This window comes from Limulus polyphemus, unplaced genomic scaffold, assembly GCF_000517525.1.
Source record: "Limulus polyphemus unplaced genomic scaffold, Limulus_polyphemus-2.1.2 Scaffold1893, whole genome shotgun sequence".
NCBI lineage: Eukaryota > Metazoa > Arthropoda > Merostomata > Xiphosura > Limulidae > Limulus > Limulus polyphemus.
In genome coordinates, this window is record NW_013667503.1 from 122,812 (window position 1) to 136,341 (window position 13,530).

General features: G+C 31.2%; 1 protein-coding gene across 8 annotated transcripts in view; it reads right to left on the reverse strand.

The window, feature by feature from the left end:
- Nucleotides 1-13,530, reverse strand: part of LOC106465279 (protein FAM13B-like) — a 49,126-nt gene that overhangs the window by 15,691 nt on the left and 19,905 nt on the right. For 4 of the 8 annotated variants that reach the window (XM_022393139.1, XM_022393142.1, XM_022393138.1 and 1 more), the window contains 8 exons: nucleotides 11,923-12,056; nucleotides 11,443-11,486; nucleotides 10,472-10,665; nucleotides 7,303-7,542; nucleotides 5,459-5,909; nucleotides 4,222-4,321; nucleotides 1,225-1,278; nucleotides 244-303 (listed from right to left, as the gene is read on the reverse strand). In XM_022393139.1, coding sequence (XP_022248847.1) covers nucleotides 244-303; nucleotides 1,225-1,278; nucleotides 4,222-4,321; nucleotides 5,459-5,909; nucleotides 7,303-7,542; nucleotides 10,472-10,665; nucleotides 11,443-11,486; nucleotides 11,923-12,056 — 1,277 coding nt within the window. The remainder of the gene's footprint in view (nucleotides 1-243; nucleotides 304-1,224; nucleotides 1,279-4,221; nucleotides 4,322-5,458; nucleotides 5,910-7,302; nucleotides 7,543-10,471; nucleotides 10,666-11,442; nucleotides 11,487-11,922; nucleotides 12,057-13,530) is intronic. The other 4 variants (XM_022393141.1, XM_013925483.2, XM_022393144.1 and 1 more) reach the window with 4 other exon arrangements.

Genomic DNA, 13,530 nt, shown 5'->3' on the forward strand with positions numbered 1-13,530 from the left:
TCTATCTATAAGTAGTTAGTTCCTACTTAATTAGTGTCGTAATAAACTAAATAATACTAGTAGGAATAAATAACACACACTACTTTGTTTGTGTGTGTGTGTGTGTGTGTGTGTGTGTGTGTGTGTGTGTGTGTGTGTGTGTGTAACAACCTAAAACATAGAGTTAGTTTCTCTGGTACACACATATAAAAGGTACCTCTTAAAGCAGTGTCCATAAGATTTAAGTTAAGGAAGAGTTCTCACCTGTTTGAAAATTCATATTGGTCTTTAGGTGGTGAAGGAGGCAAGTTGGGATCCAGACTTCTAATGTTTGAGAAGAAAAAATAATGTTCATTATAATTTGTCACACATGCAAACACCAAAATAAAACAAATGTTTCAAAGAAATCATACAAAAATAGAAAAAGTATCTTACTTCTCGGTGATAAATTAAAGCCCAAATGATTTCACATGTAATAAAACATTTCAATGAACAAGATAGTGAAAACAAAAGTTATGAGAAATCTAATAATATTAGAATAATGCATAATACAACATTATTTTTGAAGATACTTCAATTTCATAATAATTTATACATTTATAATTAAGTAGCGCATGTAAGACAGAGTTTGATGGTAGAGAATGTGTTGTATTAGAAGTATCTGAAAAAAAGTAAATTCAAAAAGCAGTGAGAATACATAACCCCATCAGTTTAACATCCGAGATATGCAGGGTTCTTAAAGACCTTATAAAAAAAAATTGGGGGAATTTGCAAGATTTTTCCAGCATCAATATTCAAATTCCCAAGGACTCTTGAATCCTGTCACACATTGATTAAACTTGTATTTTCTTGGAATTTTTGTTAAAACATGCCTTGCAAGACAAAAATATTCACAATGGCCAACTTTAGCACATTGAAAATAAATTTAAAATGAAAGTTTATAATTAGAAGACATGGTTGCACACAGCCTAACTTTAGAAATTCTACTGGTATCTTGAAGTTTAAGTAATCTAGAGTATTTTCTTTCAAACAAATCAATGATTTAATAATTATCAGATGACTTTTGAGTCACTTGGGCCTTCCCCAAAAATAACCTAGAATAAAGTCAAGTTACACAACTAACTTTAACAACTTTCACAGCGACCCTTCCAGGTGAGATACACAATTACAATTATAATAAAAATGGAGGTTTCATAAACCAATTTGATTCCATTTTTAAAGTAGACTTACTAATAGTATACCTACTCAAGATAGGGCAGACAATTTCCAGCACTTGGTGACAGAGGTGCTTCAAATAAGCTATAAATGAAAAAATGCATTTAATCCAGATTGGAAATGTGAAAATTCACTTGAAGAGATGATTTTATTTAGAAGTAAATCGTCTCATACTTATCATAAACTATAAAGTTTATTTTCACTAGCAAAAAGGGTCAAACAGTCCACTGTCTAATCGATCACTTCAGGAGGTTTCTATAATCTGACCTCTTCCAATTGTGATGGTAATTAGCAGATATGTTGTGCCATAGATGTAAGGTTTAGCAAAGTTTCATGTCTCTAGGTAAAATGTTTTTTTTTATATGACAACTCACCAAATATTTGACAAAATGGCTCCCAAATGAGACCAATTCCATAAAAGTACCAACTTATACTTTTAATGCTACAATAAAAGTAAATTATTGATGGAAGGCTAATGTTCTAGCCATTTATTTCATTTCACAAATTTTTGGAATTTGGACTTTTCACCTTACACGTACTGTCAGCCCCAACACAGATGGCCAAGATGTTACAAGCTTTAAGCTACTTATGATAAACAATCGTGGTTTTCTGTTACAATTTGCAGTCCTTTCAGAAAGAAAGTAGTGGAAATTTAGAATTATTTCCTAATTTTTTTATGGTGGTTACAAGGTTGGTCAAATCAACCGACCTCATATAGTTAGGGTAAAGAAAATAACACATAAAATATAGTTTTTCTAGAAAAAAAAACATTTGATATAAATATATATATATTTAAGAAGTTTTAGGGATTATGCAAATGATATTTGAAAATTTTCAGGTGAAGAAAAGTATTTTTAATCTTATCATGAAAGTTACTTTGCACTCATAAATAGAAATAACATGCAGTGTAAATTGTAAATAAAGTTATTCATTGAACATTAACATGCTCTATTCCACTTGCAGAAGGTAAACATGTAGTGTACATTGTAAATAAAGTTTTTAATTGACACTGAAGTGCTTTTTTCCTTTTTGAGTTTATTAAATTCTACCTTGAAAATCTCATTGGGACTCTTGATAAAAAAAAGTTTAGAGTCCGGGACTCTTCACCATGGGACCCTAGTGAGAACACTGTAGCACTTCTTTGGAGCCAGACATGGGAAAGGGTCCTATGATGACACTGGTGAAACCATCAAGTGGCTCACAACAAAAGAAAGTCTTCAAAAGCCAAATGATCCAATCCTCACCCCAAGAGCCATTTTCAAATGGTCTAGGGAAGCTCTCCATGACTTTCATTTTCAATAAAGGAAACTAACACCAAGGATAACATCTTCCAAGTTTCATTTAATGCATCAGTGACATTAAAAGGAACACATCAGTTCCATTCTTTCTGTCCATTTGATGAATCCCTCTAAAAATTGACTGAGGGATTATTCTGTCCAAGATGTGCAAAAATAACTGAAAAATTAGCAGCCTAAGAGAGCTTATCTCAATGGAAGATATTGTGAAATATGTTACCAGTGAATATAGTGGCAAATGGTGACTGGCTCTTGAAAACCAACTGTGGCAAAGTAAAAAAGGTCAGATTCAAGTTTTGTATTCTGTTGGTCCAACACAGTTTTTCATAACCATGGCATCCAGACATCTTTGTTGTAAGACAAGACCAAATCCTCCTGTTTGTGACCCCCCCCCCCACCATGGCAACAGGAGGAATGTAGAAACTGCCAGAGAAAGAACAACAAGAGACAACAACAGTACACAAGAATGTCACAAAGTGTGTCAATATAAATTGTAATAATGTTACAAATTTAGCCATTTATGTTAACTTATCTCATTAAATTAACCTTTCCACTATCTGTCAGAGTCATAACCATTCACATCCTGTGCTCTGCCAGTGTTGTTACATTATTAAAAGCATGAGTTGAGTAAGTTATTTTTACCTTCCAGTCATTCCTAAATTTATCATCCATGAAATTACAATGACAATGCAATGAGTGAATACCTTCTGATCCCATCAAGATCCCAGACCAAATTTTAGTACAATCTTGGATGATGGTGTTAACTTCAGTATTATCATTTCTTGCTCATCTGTGTTGGTACTAACAGTCTAAGGAAGTTTAAAGGTCAACAATTTAAGGTCCAAGGTATAAATTCTGAATGTTATGAAAAAAATAGCATATTTGACTGGAGCACAAAAACAGCTCTCCAGCAACAGTATAATTTTTTTATTTTAGCATTAAAAATAAATATATTACTGGTATCTTTAAGTCATTGGTCTTGCCTTGGAGATATTTTGGTTCGAATATTTGGTGATCTCTTGCATAAAAGCCATTTAACCTAGAGACATAAAATTTGGTAAAATCTTTTATCTGTATGACACTAATATCTCTGTCAAACAGCACCAAAGTTCATAAAGCTCCAGTTTGAGGGTGATTGACCTGACATGAACTGATCCAAAAACATTCTCTGTAGACATCAAAATGAATGTCAACTATTAATGTCTTTCCAGTTAATTCTGAGTGTAGCATGAAAATCAAGTAAGAAGGTGAGATTTAGCTCCCTTTGACTTAAAAATACTAATGATCTCCAAAAAAAGACAATAAACGTAGCAAGAAAATTCGCCTATTCTATTGCTTTTCCTGTTCATTGTAGTATTTGTTTGAAAAATTGTTTTGGATTAGTTTCTTTGTCTTTTTAATCTTTCATCCAATTAACAAATCTCTTAGACATATATTAGCTCTATGCAAAAACTGATACTATAAATACTTCTTGTAGTAAAGCTTCAGATCAATTAAAATATTTTAACTTATTAAAAAATACAAATTAATTTACATTCTAATATTTTCCATATATTTAAAATGCCTTTAATTAACATTTTACAAGTTTTACAAACCAAGCACTTTTTCTCTATTCAAATACTGTTGAAAAAATGATTTACCAACATAAATTATTCGCTCGCTCTGATATTCACAGCTGACAAGAAGATCAATGTGAAAAGCCGAGCTCTGAATAAATTTGTGCAATACTTACCGTACTTCCCCCGAATTATATAAAGATGAAGAAAGCATTGGATCTTCTGAACAACCATTTCCAACTGGCCAGTTGTGTCGGTGCTCAGAGAGAACTGGTTCTGAAGACAAAAATAATCAGCATTTATAATACAAGTAAAACTAAAAAAATACAGCATCACCCCTACCATTGTTCTTCGTTTATAAAAATGCCTACTACAGAAAAATAATTATGTATACTCAATCTACTAGTTATTTCTTAACTGCTGAACCCCAAAAGTTTTCAGAGCATAGGCCAAGATAAATGTTCTTAAACAAGCTGTCAAAAAAGGATGTTTTACCTAAAAATAAAAAAAAGTGATTTTGACTAGCTCTGATCAGTAAATAAGGAGACTAATGACAAGAAACTAAGTTTCATGTTAGCATGTGGGTTGGTAAAACCTTATTATGGAATTTTTTTTTTAGGTTAGCAAAGGTAGGAGTATAAATACACAATAAATAAAAAAAAAGAAGAGTAATTAAGAAATGATGTACACACACACGCACGCATCATTCTGAATATAGTTCTATATATAACTGACAAAAACTTTTAAAGATCAATTCATACTTTAAACTTCACACAAACTACAGGTATGATGCATGTTGTGTAACTCTCAATAACAAGTTTCTAAAACAAAGAAATGCCCATAAAGTCTATTAAAGTTAAGTAACAGCAGCATTTATAATGTGTTTCTTTTAAATGATGACATCACCACAGCCTTGACCACAATTCACAAGTATGTTGATATATTTTTTTTATTATTACTATTTTTAAGATAGTAAACATGCCACAGTTTTAATGTTGAATCTTGGATATCAGTAAATTAAACATGACAGTAAATATCTAATAACTAAATCTTGACTAAAAGTCATCTAAACATCTACACAATAGTGTATTCAGATAGATATAGCTACAGAAATAACAACACTGGCACTTAAAGAAAGGTTACAGTTCATATGCAGTACAACCAGGTGGCACTAGTTACAGAAAAAACCACTGGTACATAAAGTAGAATATTAAAATACATACAAACTATAAATAATTAATTAATTTATGTTATTTTTAATTTATAACCAAAACAATTCTTACTGTTACAGTCCAACTTCATCAGTAACTAAGTAAGATACACCCTTTTCAAAACAAGTACATCAATGTGTATAAAGATATATCTATACAGTTGGAAGTTATGCACATTGATTTCATAACTCACAAAACATACCTTGTTGATTTTCATGATCGTCTGAGAAAGTAAAATCAAAAGAAGGAACATTATGTTCCTCACTGAACACCTCATCACTACTACAGCTCAAGTTTGTATTAATAACAGGATGACGTTCTAACAAAGGATGAGAAATTTGACTGCCACTACCTTGACTGGGTCGTTTTTCTTTATGTCCACATGAATGGAAATTATCATGCCATATGCTACTACCACATTTAGGGTTTGATGTGTAAGCAGTCTCGTGCTTGATCTCCCAGCTCTTTTCAAAATTCTCTTTACCATTATCAACAATATGTTTGCTGGCTTTTACTGCGTTCTTGGAAGTGTTGAAAATTGAATGACCAGAATGGGATTCCTTGTTTTCACTAACATAATCCTCAGAGACTTGTTCAGAAGGATGTACTAAGTTCTTCCTTTGGTCATTTCTAGCAGTACCAGGGAGCTTGAACTGTAAAGAAACATTTTAATAACTGACACAATTAACAAACTTAAGAGAAAATAATTTCTAAAAAACAAACAAGAAGCTTTACATAAATATATTTTTTAACTTACATCAACTAACTCCAGTAAATGATGAAATAACAGTCAACAATAAAAAATGCAATAAAAATTAAGTTCAAATGTACTTATAGTCCAGATATACAAATAGTAATCTTAACTCCAGTTAGCTAACCAATAGACGAACTTAAGCAAAAACAAGAAAAACAGGCAGAGAAATAGAAAAAAAAATTATTAAAAAGAACACCAAAATGCTGTCCAATTAATGAAAACACACACTCCTTCAACTGCACAATGTAATCTCAGCATAAGACATACCTGCCACAGCTTGAAAAACTAGCACAACTCTTGACTTAAAAATAAAAAACCAAATATGGTAAAATAAAAAGCATGGCATACTAGTAATGATTTGTCATCTTCTAATATGATCAAGAAAAAATGCAATCTCTGGATTTCATTGATCTAGAAACAACACAACAACAGTCATTCAGATTACATGTTCTAACTAATAGAACTAATAGTTACTATGGGAGACCAGATTAAGCTGACTAATTGAAAGGCAGTCAAGTGAACAAAAATAAAACACTGCCCACCTAAGCAAACCCCTACACAACTTGTAGAAATTTGTAAACCATCCTTGTTTAATATTTTTTTAATACAAAATTATCCAATAAGTGTTAGTTCTATTTGACAGACCTTTGTTTAACTGTTGTAACACGTTACATTTCTTACATCTGAGACCACAAGTATACATACCATATCTTTGGATACATGTAGAAGTTTAATGACACTTTTATGGAAAACGGTCTCTCTCTCTTACACATCACATGTTGCTTTATTAACCTGTGTTTTTTGTTGTTGTTTCAACATTATTTAATTCAGTTTGGAATTTCTTTATTAACTTGGATAATGTTATTTTAAGATTTTTCCTGTAAAATAATTTATACTCGTCAAGTATCATTTCCTTCAATGTTTGTAGCGTGTTTTGATAGTTTTGTTTTTCTTTATTGTTGAGAATTTATTTTGCATTTTTCAGCCGATTCTTTTAAGTGTAACGCATCTACATTGTACGCTTTTTTGTTTTTAGGAACAAACAATTTTGGCTTCATATATTTACAATTATCTTACCTATACGAGTTTCATTAGTTTATTGTTAGTTACTTTTCTTGCACTATCATTCTTGTCTGATGATAATAGTACCGATTATTTTCTACATTTATTATAATACAGACTTTTTATATTTCTAGTTTGCCCTAATTGTGTATCCATTTTTTTTTTACTTTTATTATCCTACTTTTGCATCACATACTGGTAGTCCTAAGCTATAAAAGAATTTAACTTACCCTACTTTTTTTTTTAGGAACAAGTAGCAACTTCCCTACCGGGGCAAGGCGTTCTGCACTCCGCTGAACTTCATGAAAGTCATGCTTGTCAAGCAGTACAAAAGAAGAACCTGAATTACCCCCAAGGTCCAGAACAGGTTCTACACCAGAAGAATCAACTTCTCGACGCTTGGCCTGTGGAGGATGAGGACTGAGCTCTGCCGTTGTCTCTTGATGAATACGATCCCACCAATGCATGATCTACAGGTTTTCAGAGAACAAATGTTCTCATTATTATATATCATACAATTAGGTCAGACTTGTATTAACACTTTTTTTTACTCTTTCAAGTGGAGAAATATTCAAGTTAAATAGTTTCTAAGTTTAGCTATTTTTTTTATGACATATTTCAATTGAATTAATCATAGTTTTAAAAAATGAAAAAAAAAACTGCAAGTTTCCCCTAAACTATCATTAAAAATATTCATACACAGTTTTCATGCTGAAGGAAATTTCAGTATTTCCAAAACGCACAACAGTTGAGGCCTGTAAACTTTATGCAGCAAAGTAAATCTACAATATGAACATAGTGTAAATTTTTAAAACCTTGAAAAGTAATTTAATGTTCAAATCTTATCTTACTTAAACATCAATGAAGAAATTTTGAATGATTTCGTCAAAGCTTCATAGCAGGATGTTATAATCTAATTACTTACAAACTTCTGATAACAATGTCAGCTTACTATGTAAATCAGAACATAAATAATTCAAATTAACATTAACCAACCCTTTTTCCCACCATCTTCTGTAAGTAGGTTAAAATACTGATATTTATTTCTGGCTGAACCAGTCCCCTTTCCCCCCCCTCTGTATTTTAAATAGTTCATTGAAATAATGTACATTCTTAGACATTTGCCTGTAAAGTTTTTAACTGCCTTAGTGTTTCTTACATGACAAAAGAATAGCCTGCATAAGTCTTAAGAACATAAAACATTTAGAGCAGAAAATTATTTTCACAGCAATTTAACTGAGTAAACCATTAGATAACATACAATAAAACATTGAAAAAATTACAACTATTTGAATAACGGCAATTTATATAAAATTGGAGGTAAATCGTTTTTTGACTAGAGGGGTGGTCAATGATATCCCTCCAATATTTTTTTTTCCCTTCTTACAGTAGAAATACTTAGCTGTATTACATGAAATTTAGCACAAACTAACTAAACAGTTTCTTTTTTGCTTGAAGAAATTCATATAACGTGATTTAATATTTATTATTTTTCAACTTTTCAACTTTTGAAATTATTTTGGAATACTATTTAGAAAAAACATTTTTTACAAGTTTTTTTTTACCATTTATCAGAAAGTTACATTTTATATATCTGTGGTCTATGAATATACCATGAATTTCTATCTTAAATACTATTACATTAAAGGGTTATTCGAAGTAAAGTGATTTTCTTAGAATGAAATGTTTAGCCAGTGACCATTTTTGTTAAAAGGTGATGCAAGTGAATCTGTAACATCCATGTTAAATCATTTATTTTTAGCAATGAAATGTTGTATTCTACTTTGGGTGTATGTTAAATCAAAGGTAAATTTTGTATTTGTAATTTTATATTTCAATGCTTAAAGATATACTGCTGCATTGTATACTGAGAATCCAATTTTTATTTTTGTATTACATCAAATTATATTTGCACAATTATGGTGTACATTGTTAAAGGGTATTACTTTGCAAGTTGCATAAAGCATGCTAACCTTAACATAAAGTTTAAGGACAACAAGGAACCTATTTGTCTATTTAAGTCATCCCATCCAGTACACTTTAAAATAAAAGCACTCAAAATGAGCCCTTTTCAACCAAATAACCGTCAAGCCTTCCCTTAAATTTACTGCATCTACCACATAGGAAGGTAACCCATTTCAACAGCCAATAACCCTGTTAAAAAAATAAAACTGTCTCAGCTGAAGACTCCTACCTGCTCAAATTTGTGTCTCCTAGTCCTACCATGCCCATTTCTAAGTACAAAATATGATGATACATTAACAATCTTAAACAGCTCAATTACCTCTGTTGAAAAGACAAGTAATATTAACCAACTTCTATTCTTCTGCCACCTGCCCACTAATCAAGGACTTGCAAAAAATATTAGCAAGTGGCTCACACATCCAATCCTTTTAGGTAAATATTCTGACTTAGGATCTTTAAAATTGTTTGAGTGTTCCAACTTTTTTCTCAACAAGCTCAGGAATAATCTGATCATCTTGTATGGTTTTATTTCCATCTAGTAACTGTTCAAGATGAGGAACATTGCTTAAGTCTTAGTAGGTCAAAAATTGATGAAGTAGAATTTAATAACCCAGCCATCCCATAATCATTAGATATTAGCATTCCTGCATCATCTCTCAGAAGCCCTATTTCCATCCTCAAATTTTGCTTACCTTTAATGTATTTAATGTTAATTTTTCCATTTTCAGCCCCCCTTTTTTTTCACATACCCTTTTCTATTTCCTAATTTTCTGTTTGACCAACTCTCCTAATCTTCCAGCTAGTCAATATCTTTAAGTGTTTAATTAAACCACTATGTATATTGACCTATATAATCTACTCTACCCAACTGTATTCAAATGTTGGTTATTGCTATTTTCAAAGCTAAGCTTCTTTTATCGTTGTTGTTAAAACCAGATGTTGCAACAAAGGGTAGTAGTAATAAAATTACTAGCAACGGAAAGAAATCAAATCACGAGAAACAAGTCATGTAGAATTACATTCAAGAGATTGTTGTTGTTTTTAATAAATATAATTCTATACACTATAAAATCAATAAATGCATCATATACAGGAAAGGCTAAATGCATTGTTTACAGGACGGGTTTCTTGGAGCTGTGTTTTTGTTTGGTTTTTTTTTTACTTTTCTTTTGAAAATTGCACTAAGTAAATGATACAAAATTCTAAAATAGCCTCGAGTTAAACAAAATATTGATATACAATTGTATTTATTTTTACATATATTTTAAAACGTAATATACAGGTGTGCACTTTGCACCTGAAGGGTACTCTCCAAACTGAATAAAGTAAACAAAGTAATTCTTAATTACCATCAATATGTTACTGAACAATAAAAGTTATAAAAATTATAACATGCATTTTTTATCTGTATCAGGCCCCTAAGATATAACTTACAATAAGATCACTTTGTTTCTTCTTCTCACAAGTAGTATATTGTGATATAGTTTCTGGTTCTTCATAGCTTGTGCCATGATCAAGACACCATGTCTTGATTTCATCATGCTCAAGTACTTTACCCTTCATCTCAGATTGGGGTTTTTCACCTGAAGGTCTACGCTCTTTACGCTTCCTTCCAGGGTGAGGGTAAACTATTAATGAAACCAAAGGATTAATCAAAAAAAATGAACTTAATAGTTCTTAAATCAACACATTTCTGTTAAATAAGACAAATTTCTAACTTTTTTTTTCATTATTCAAGAATTTGTCAAAATATTTGGAGTTAATTTTGTAGTAATGGCAACAATCAAGTAGACTAATAGAACCTCCTGTAGTACTGTAAGAGTAATGGTGGTAATATATTGCACTAGCTTAATGTATAACCTCCTATAGCAATGTAAAAATAATGTTGACAACAGATATACTAATTTATACGAGTCCTCATTTCATTATGTAAAAGAGCTTCAGCTCTTTCATTGCCAAAACTGACCGACAACAGCACTGCTCCAACCATATTACTATGTAATACATAAACCTTATTAGCCAATGAAAATGATTTTAAACTTGTATTTCTCCGTTACCACATTCTATTTCTTGATAATTAATCCAAAACCTCAATGCACTAACTCTACTGTGCTTTACAATGCATTAGTATACAATAGTCGAGGCTTTCATCTGTTGTACTTTGCATTTGTTTTTTTAATAAAATATGATATTCAACTAAGCAAGTAAAATTCTGTTTTGTTTGACAAGTACAATAAATAACATGCACATTAAGATTTATCATGGATAAAGTTAACAACAAAAATAAAATTAAAAATACTCACAGCAAAGGTTGATACGCAATTCTTTTTAAGCTTAGATAATAGTTTCCAAAATGTTCTTTAAACAAATTCTACTTACACTGCTCTGAATAACAAATGACTTACTCAAATTTTCCATCTTTGGCTGACTTGGTGTTTCCACTTGACTACTGTAAGCAGAAAATGATTTGTTACTTGTATTGATATGAATATTATCTTTAATTATGAGCTATTTCATTATTACACAAATTATCTTAGTTTAGTAAAATATACCTTCTTATTTCCTGAATAACTAAGCGTTATTTAGTCACATATTTAATTCCTTTCTGCTATATGGTTTATTTGCTTTAAAACACGGAACATCAAGTAAGTTATACACAAAGTACTGAATGTGATAGAAATTTTTCTCAAAGAGCAATAAATTACCACAAAATAAGACAGACATGCAACAATCTTTATACAACTAACATTATACTCCACAAAAATTAAGTACAATATGTCCATTTCAATAAAAATGAATATAGTTTAAATACAACATCTTAACTATTTGATTAAAAAACAAAAAAAACATATATTTTACTACCCATTCATATTCTTTCCACTCACCTGTTAACGAGGAGTGTTGGCACCTGGGAATCTAAAGAAACATCCTCAGTAATGTAGTCCTCCACAGGTGGAATAGTAATTGACAGCGGCTTAAGACTGACTGTTGGACTAATTGTTGATGGGTCCAAACTCATCTAGTACAAAAATTCAATAAAATTTACTTAGCTGGAGCATATCTTAAGGATATGTCTAGTTTTATCAGTCAGAAGTGAAAAAAATACTGCTTAAGAACCTCATTCAGTAACAGATAAAGAATGTTATTTTCAGTTGAAAACTAATGTCTTTTTCATAATGCAAAGAAAATATTACAGTGAATAATCCAAAATGATTTATCTTTGATACCTGTAGATTATGAAGAATGAATACCTAAAAAAATATTTAAAAAATTTAAATTCATAATGATTTCACTGCACAATATTCATTAGTACTGAGATGATGGTTATGTGGCTAAAGAGTGCCTTACTCCTGGGCTAGCTCTTGGCAAGTATTTGCTGTTATTACCTACTCAATCTGACATCAGGAGTACTGAAAAATATTATAATACTTGAAAAGCATTTGCCAATACCTCGGTTCAAGCACCACGTGCATTATGCCCTGAAGTTCCTAATTCTAAATAACCAGTTGTCTCACAGTTGCATACTTAGTAGGGAAACATGTCAATATTGTATCCATCTACACCGATCTTGCCTGTCTTAAAAGTTTTATAACTTCAATTACATTATTCAAGACTACAGTGAGATCAAGTTTTATCTTTGTTTTTAAATTAATTACTCTATGATAATAAATCTATAGTACATCCTCATATAACTGGTTATTGGCAAACAGACACACAGTTTAAAGCCAAGGGTTCAAGGCTGACAAAGGTATTCTTCATTTCAGGCATTATGGGATATGTTTTAAAACGAGTCCTTGTAGTTTTAAACTTTTTTTTGAAGGGGGGAGGTGTAGTGTCTTTTATATATGCAAGCATCAAGTACTGAAAAATGGAGAACACTGGATAAATTCTTAATTGTTTAATCACTTCAGGCTTGTGCTTTAAGCTATTCCTGAAAAGAAACAGTTGATAATTAACACAGCAAACTCATATTTAACCCCATCACTCAAGACAAATATACGTGGTTTCAGTTACCATTAAAAACAGAAGAAGAAATTTAGTTTAAGATACATCTCCTCATGAATTTGTTGCGATCATTTTGAATGGATTGAAGCTTAAGCCACAGACATTGTCCTCACATCCCAAGTTACAATTTTTAACATACGTCTGTGGCTTAAGCTTCAATCCATTCAAAATGATCGCAACAACCTCACATCCCAAGTTACAATTTTTTACATGTGTCTGTGGCTTAAGCTTCAATCCATTTAAAATGATTGCAACAAACTCACATCCCAAGTTACAATTTTTTACATATGTCTGTGGCTTAAGCTTCAATCCATTCAAAATGATCGCAACAACCTCACATCCCAAGTTACAATTTTTTACATATGTCTGTGGCTTAAGCTTCAATCCATTCAAAATGATCGCAACAACCTCACATCCCAAGTTACAATTTTTTACATATATCTGTGGCTTAAGCTTCAATCCATTCAAAATGATCGCAACAACCTCAC